General features: G+C 54.5%; 1 protein-coding gene across 1 annotated transcript; it reads left to right on the top strand.

The window, feature by feature from the left end:
- Positions 1–2,352: 2,352 nt before the first annotated feature.
- Positions 2,353–4,608, top strand: LBX1 (ladybird homeobox 1). The gene is made up of 2 exons (XM_063338676.1): positions 2,353–3,074; positions 3,376–4,608. The coding sequence occupies exons 1-2, from the start codon at positions 2,750–2,752 to the stop codon at positions 3,861–3,863; spliced, it is 813 nt and encodes a 270-aa protein (XP_063194746.1). The 5' UTR covers positions 2,353–2,749; the 3' UTR covers positions 3,864–4,608.
- Positions 4,609–7,574: the final 2,966 nt, after the last annotated feature.

Genomic DNA, 7,574 nt, shown 5'->3' with positions numbered 1-7,574 from the left:
CGGGCTGAGCTACTCATGCAAAGCATGAACCCGTGTCTTCCCTGGCAGGCAGCTGTCGAGGCAAACGAAAATGGGTCTCTCTGTGCCGGGCAGCTTGTCCCCAGGCTGCTGCTCGCCCTCCCGGCCTCTGCCCCTACTAGTGAGCCCCAAAAAAGCAGGGTGCATTTAAAAGCCCTGTCCCCCCGCGCAGGCAGGGAAGGGGAGATGCGGGCTGAAGGGAGAGCAGGGGATCCGGAACGGTTTGCGGGGCTTGGCTGTGTCTGGCGCAGTTTCGCCCCTGCCCTGAGCGGAGCGGGCTGCGCTCGGGGTGGGGGCGCAAGTTGCGCCCCGGGGCTGCGCTCCGCTCCGCGGGGAAGGAGGGCCGGACTGCAGCCTGGAGCCGGCGGCGGCTCCGCGCATCCCAAACGCCCGCCAGCCCGCCCGAACTCTCACCCAGGAACGAGACTATTTTTCTTTCTTTTCTTTCCCCCCTTTTTCTTTTCTTTTTTTTTCTTCCTTTTTTTTCCTTTCCTTTTCTTTTTTTTTTTTAATCTTATTTCTGTAATTATAACACCAGCATCCCCGGCTGAGTTCTCAATAAAACCCGGATCCTGACATAAAACGCCACGCTGGAAAATAATGCGACGGGACACAAGGGAGAGGAGGAAAGTCTCTAATTGGTTAAAATATGTTTAAATCACTTCATAAAACCCAAGCAAAGCGAAGCAAATAATCCACCTAGCAAAGCAAAGAAGCCGGGCGATTTAGAATCAGTGTAATTCGCTCCCCCCCGACCGGCTCCCCCCCAGCTCCTCGCAGTATTTGATATGATGAATAACCCAATATAGGCCTTTAAAAATAGGTCACTGCATAAAGAGACTCCCAGAGAGCTATAAAAAATGGGAAGAGGGCGCTTTAAGGAGAGGAGCCATTTGCTTCTTTTGTGCTTGTTTGGTACCTAGCGGCCTGGGAGCTGCCAACCGCCCTCCTCCTGCCCGTCAAGGTGAGGAGGGAAAGTTACGGCCAGACCCGGCCCCGGGCTCCCCTCCTGCCCCGCCGCCCGCCCCGGACGGCCCCGGCCTGGGGGCCGCGTCCCGGCCGCCCCGCGGGGAACGTGGGGGATGTTGCCCCCACGCAGGGTGGGGGCCAAGCAGTTCACCCCCCCCAGCTTCGGGCTTTGTCTCCGGCCCTGCGGAGCTGGGGGCCCGCGTAAAAATAATAAGGAGCGGTTCCGGCCCCCACGGACGGCCGCGCCGGGTTTGCCCCGAGGGTGGGGTGCGCAGCGAGCCCCGCCGCCGCTGCCCCACTGCCCCCCCCGCCGCCTCCAGAGCTGCCCGCAGGCTCGCAGCAAAAGGCCTCGGGCTGGAAACCGGCCCTCCCCGGCGCTTTGCTGGGCGGCGGAGCCCGGCCGCTGCCTGCTCCTTCCCCCCGCGCTGCCCCCGGTCGGGAGCACCCGCCACCCCCGGCGACAACGGAGCCGAAGAAGCCGCCGACATCCCGGGAGCGATCCCGGCCCACGCCCCCCAGCCCCTCCGCGGGCACCCCCCGGCACCGGCATCCTCCCGGGGGGCCGCTGCCCCGCCGCCGAGATGCTCCCGCCCCGACTCCCTCAGCCCGCTCCGGAACAGGGCGCTGGGAAAGAGGAGCACGACAAATTCGTCGGAAACCTTCGGATTTTATTGGAAAGGAAAGGTCTGCCTTACCTGGAACCAGGCTCTCCCCTTCTTCCCCTCATTAAAAAACAAACGACTCTGGGTAGAGCCGAAGAGAGACATTTTAAATAAACTAGTAGCCGGAATTAACAGGAGGGAGAAATAGTATTTAAAAAAAAAAAATCGGGGAAAAAAAAAAAAGATACCGCCGGATATTTTTCGTTTTGTTTTGTTTTCGCTTATTGTTATTTTTCACTATACTGTATTATCCTGATGCAATAAAGGCTGGTTTGTAATGTAATTTAAAAATATATATGTCCAAACAAATAGCAGGGCCAGAATATGACAAGTGCATTCAGCATTATAATTCAACTGGGCTCCACCTCCATACCGCCTCCTAATTAATGGGTCTCCGAACTTGCAAAAGCCTGCATTGGACAGAGAGAGAGAGAGCGAGCGAGCGAGAGAGAGAGAGAGAGAGAGGGCGAAAAGTGTCATTGAAGATAATTGATTACCTCCCAATCAACAATAACTTGTTAGCAATAGTCAATTACCCCGTCTCTTCTCGCCTCTTTCCCCCTGGTCCGAGGTCTCGGTGCGAGGGCTGCTCTCCCCTTCTCCGAAGTCTGCTTTTTAATTTTTATTTTTTTCTTTTTCCTTTTTATTTTTAATTATTTGGGGGGGGGCATTCCCTTTTTTTGGGGGGGGAGGGCAGGGAAAGTGCTGCGATTTGGGGTGTTTCTTAAAATAGCAGCTGGGAAGAGGAAGAGAGAAGAGTGAGAGAGCGAGCGGAGAGTGAGGAGCGAGAGAGAGAGAGAGGGGAAAAAAAAAAAACATCCCCGACCCAAAACCCTGGGACAGGAGGTGCGGCAGGACCACCTCTCGGCGAGGGACCGACGGCAGCTCCGCTCCCGGCCGCAGCCCGCCGCCCTGCCCGCCGCCCGACGTGGCTCTCCCCGGGAGGACCCGGGGCTCCTCCGCCGGAGTTGGAGGTGGGCTTCAACTTTTGCTCGCTGTCTCCGCCGCCCTCACCCCGCCGTCCCTCCGGGGGCTTCTCCCCGCGGCAGCGCATCCCCGTCGCGGGTGGGGAAGGCAGCCCCGCGCGGCCCGGTCCCACCATGACTTCCAAAGAAGAACCCAAGCCCTCCTCGGGGGAAGAACGGCGGCGGAGCCCCTTGGATCACCTCCCACCGCCGGCCAACTCCAACAAGCCCCTCACTCCCTTCAGCATCGAGGACATCCTCAACAAGCCCTCGGTGCGGAGGAGTTACACCCTCTGCGGAACGGCCCACCTCCTCTCCGCCGCCGAGAAGCACCCCCCGGCCGGGCTGCCCCTCTCCGGCCGGGCGCTGCTCTCCCAAACCTCGCCCCTCTGCGCCCTGGAAGAGCTGGCCAGCAAGACCTTCAAGGGGCTGGAAGTCAGCGTGCTGCAGGCGGCCGAAGGTAAACACCTCGCGGAGTGGGACCCCCCGCGGGTGGGTGCCCCGCTCCTCCCCACGGCCTGGTTTTCCTCCCCCCCCCTCTTCCTCCCACGCCCCCCACAATCTCCCAGGGTGTCTCACGGGGTGGGATGGGGGGTCCCCGGTACTCGGCGGCCCTCCGGGTGCGGCGGCTTTGCCCCGCTCCCCCCCGATACCGGCGGGGTAGGGGCGTGGGGTCTGGGTGGGGGTTTGGGGAGGGTTGTGGCGGGGGAGGGGGGACACACATGGGGAAAAGCGGCGACAATCTGGCGGCTCGTCGGCAGGCAGGGACGGGATGACGATCTTCGGGCAGCGGCAAACGCCGAAGAAGCGTCGAAAGTCGCGGACGGCCTTCACCAACCATCAGATCTACGAGCTGGAGAAGCGGTTCCTCTACCAAAAATACCTGTCCCCGGCGGACCGGGACCAGATCGCCCAGCAGCTGGGGCTCACCAACGCCCAGGTCATCACCTGGTTCCAGAACCGCCGCGCCAAGCTCAAGCGAGACCTGGAGGAGATGAAGGCCGACGTGGAATCGGCCAAAAAGCTGGGCCCCAACCCCGCCGTGGACATCGTGGCCTTGGCCGAGCTGGAGCCCAGCGCCGAGGGAAGGGGCAAGGCGCGCTCCGGTTCCCCGCCGCCGCCCCCCACCGCCGCCCCGCCGCCCCCCCGCCCCGCCTCGCCCCCCACGGAGCGGCCCCGCAGCCGCCGGGACAGCGAGGAGGAGGAGGAAGAGGAGGAGGAGGACGTGGAGATCGACGTGGATGACTGAGGGGCGGCCGGCGGGCCTCCCCCCCCCCCGCAACCTTCGCACCACCACCCCCCCGCCCCGTCCCACTCCCCCCCACCCCACCCCGACAGCTCCAAATTGGCACCCCCGGCCCCCCCATCCCGGCCCCGGCTGCTCCCCCTCGGTCGGAGCAATAAGCAATAGAAACCCACCACATACACACACACACACACACACACAAAAACACAAATTAATTTAGGGTAGAGTCGATATCCCTCCGCCTGTCACATCTTCGGAATGGTGCAATTACGGACGGCTTCTGTATAAATATTTAAACGTATATATTGGATTTTTTTTCCTTCCCCCTTCTTTTTGAGGTTTTGATTATTATTTTTTTTTTAATAGCTATCAAAGACGATTATTTTGTCTAGAAGGGAGACGCGTAACCTTGGAATAAACTCGGCTTCCAACAGATGTTTGGGGTAGGCAGTTGTTTTCAAAGACTTCCGAAACGAACCGCTTTAGAGGAGATTTAAGTTAGACTTAGAACGGCAACAGCAAAAAATAGCCACTTTCCTTTCCTTGCATGTTTCAGATGTGCACGAAGTAAATTTTTTTTTTTCCTTTTAAAAATATTTTTTTCCTTTCGCAATCTTGGGAACTTGGGGATGGGTTATAATGCAAGTTGAAAAATATATACTTTCTTTTTTTCCTAGAGCATAGAGATTTGTCTCCAATGCAATTTCTGCCTCATTTTACCAATTAAAAGCTATTTTTACCATTTTCAGCTATTGTTGTGCTTTTATTAAAAAGCTGCCTTTCGTATTTTTGATATGAAGGTGGTAACAAAAAAAAAAAACGAAAATGAAAAAAAAATCCTAGAATTATTTTTTACTCTTTTTAGAATTTTTGCATGCTACGAAAATAAAAAAGGACAAATCCCAAGATCAATACATTTAAATATTACGCTATAAATTAAAAGAAAATGTACAGATTTAAGAACTGTTTTTGTTTGAATTGTACAAATTTTAAAAGGCCTGCTATTTAAGTTCCGATAGGGACAATGTCGCTTTATTTACTGTCTCTTAGAATTGTACAGATAGCTCTTTTTTCCGATACAATAAAATCTTTACCATTTTAATATACTTTTAACGTCCTTCTTTGTGAACGAGAGAACGCTCCGCTGGTCCGAGGTTGCGACAGACTTCCCCCCCCACCCGGGATTCTCCCATCCCGTTTGCATTTAAAGTTACTTTAAGCGAAGTACCTGTGAGAAAATGACGGGGAAGGGGCACACGGGCGAGAAGTTTATTACTTTAATTTTTATTTTATTTTTGATTAAGGTTAGTGCCACGTAGAGGTTTAGCAGAGGGAGAAGCCGGCGGAGCGGTAAGGCGGGAGGTGCGGGAGCGCTTCCCCGGCGCGGGGGATGCGCGGCGGCGGCGGGACGAGCGGGGCTACCGGCACCCCCCGCCCGCACCTCCGCTCCCGCCCCCAGCCAGGTTTTTCCAGCCCGAAATTAGAGAGGAAAGGGAAGGGGGAAAAAAAATATAAAGGAAATTAAAACCAAACCCGAGCGAAGGGGAAGGAGTTATCACCGATTTGGACAAAAAGATCGGTGCGTGTGAGCGGGGGGAGCTGCCCTCCGCCAAACCTCCCGCTTCTGGGCAAAAGCGCTGCTGCGGGGACACGAGGATGGAAAATGCTTAATTTCCTCCCTTTCCTTTTTTTTTTTTAAATTTCTTTTTTTCCCCCCTCTTTTTTTTTTTTCCTCCAAAATTAAGGCTCTGGTGAATGTGTTTTCTCTTGGCAGCGTGACCTGCCTTTGGAGTCGAGCAACGTGTGTTTCTCCCTATTCTTTGCAAAATTTATGTGAGAAAGACAAATCTGGTGTACAGTGGCAGAGCTCGGCGGAAAAGTGTCCAGATAAGACAGGGTAGGGTTGTGGGTTGGATTTTTTTTTTTTTTTGGTCCAGTTTCTCCGAGGCTAAATAAATCTTTCTCCTCTTTGAGAATGGATGGGGTTGTAATTTTTAGCGTAAAGCATGAAAACTGGGGACAAATGAGCCCTCTTCTCTGAAGTGACAAGCGACAATGGAGCATATACAGCCTCCTGCGGTTCGCCATGCTGAAACAAGCGTGCCCCTCCGCAGCAGAGAGAAGGCGAGCGCTTGGAGACCATATGGTTTTTGAATTTTCTTCACAATTTCCAGACAATTTGATGGATTAGGTTAACCCTCCCTTCCACTGTTTAACTCCACAACAATGGGAGCAGAACTGTTCTCCCTTCGTCGGGGCATCTGTGCGCTTCTATTCTTCTCTCTTTCTCTCTTGGTATTTGGAACAAGCCTATGAATTACAATGAAATCCACTTTTCTTTAGTATTATTTGGAAGAGCACTTGTTTTCCGCCACCTCCCGCCCCCACCCCGCCATCCCCTCGTTTTTTTGTTTGTTTTTTTCTTTCGATTTTTTTTTGCGTTGTTGTTTTGGGTTTTTTTACCTCGGAGTGATAGCTTTGACTTCTGTCCAGATCTCTCGGAAAGCCTTCAATCTTGTCCTTAAGTGTTTTTATGCTAAACAGGCAAATCGTAAATGCTGAGAAACTGTGACATTTATGTGAAGATCTAGTTAAAGGGCTTTATTTGTTTTCTTTATCTGTGTGTGTCACCCCCCCATTCCCTCTCTTCCCCCTCCTCTCCTGTCCCCTCCCTCCCCCCAGTCTTTTATTCTTTTGTCTTGGAATGGATTTAATGAGGCTGCAAACACTACAATTCAATATAACCAAGAAATAAAAAAAAAAAAAAAAAAGAGGGTGGCTGGGTGTATGGAAAACAGGCTGGGAGTTAATTTGGATTTCTGATCTATTGACTTCTGTGTGCAAAGAGAAGAGATGCCGGGCCGCCTTGCACCCGCGGAAGTTTACCACACGTGGCTGGGGCGGGTTAGTAAATAAAGCCTCCTCTCGAAGATTTGCAGCGTGTTAATTTGGCTCGCCCCCGCTTCCAAATAGCTGAGATTTTGGTTATTTAATTTGCATCTTGAAAAACAAAAGCTTCTTCTTATTATTTTTTTTTTTTTAGCTTAAAAATGAAGCGCCGGCTTGTGCCCCTCATTTGTCATGCATTTTGAAACGCGCCGTTTCCTGGGATTACCTAGCTGGGTAGACTTATTGCTCGGGGTTTGCTCTCCCTCGAATTTTAGATACAATCCGGAATTGGCTTTTTTTTTTTCCTTCACCCTTATTTTTAATTTATTTTCTCTCTCTCTCTGTTTTTTTTATCCCGCAGCGCAAGTAGGGACGCGGTGACAGCGCTGAATCGTGCCCTTTGGGGCTGACCCAGCCGCAGCCTTTCCCAGCTGGCTCGGAGCGCTGCTGCGGGGGCCGAGCTTCGAGCGGCGGCCAGGGCCACCACGGAACCCCTCCTGCACGCCCCGGACCCCCAAATTATCCCCATCCCCCTAAACCAGCCGGCCCTGCGGGCGGGGGACCTGCCCCGCCGCCCCGGCCGCCGCCCGCCGCTCCGCTCCGGGGAAGGGGGGGAGCTGGGACGAGACCCCCGGGACTTGCTGGCCGGGGACACCCGGGGCAGCGGCCCCCTTGTCTGGCCTTCTCCCTGCGTGGATTCACAGTGGGAGCAGAGCCGGTCCCGTTTTCCCATTCCCGGGCAAACCCGGAGCGTTTCGGAGCTCCTCGGCCCCGCACCGGTGCCCCGTACCCCGGGGACGGGGTCCCCGCCATCCCCACGGTGGG

This window comes from Chroicocephalus ridibundus, chromosome 6 (genome assembly GCF_963924245.1).
Source record: "Chroicocephalus ridibundus chromosome 6, bChrRid1.1, whole genome shotgun sequence".
In the NCBI taxonomy this organism is placed as follows: Eukaryota; Metazoa; Chordata; class Aves; order Charadriiformes; family Laridae; genus Chroicocephalus; species Chroicocephalus ridibundus.
Note: the sequence above shows the minus strand (reverse complement) of the source record. Positions and strands in the feature narration are given on the sequence as shown.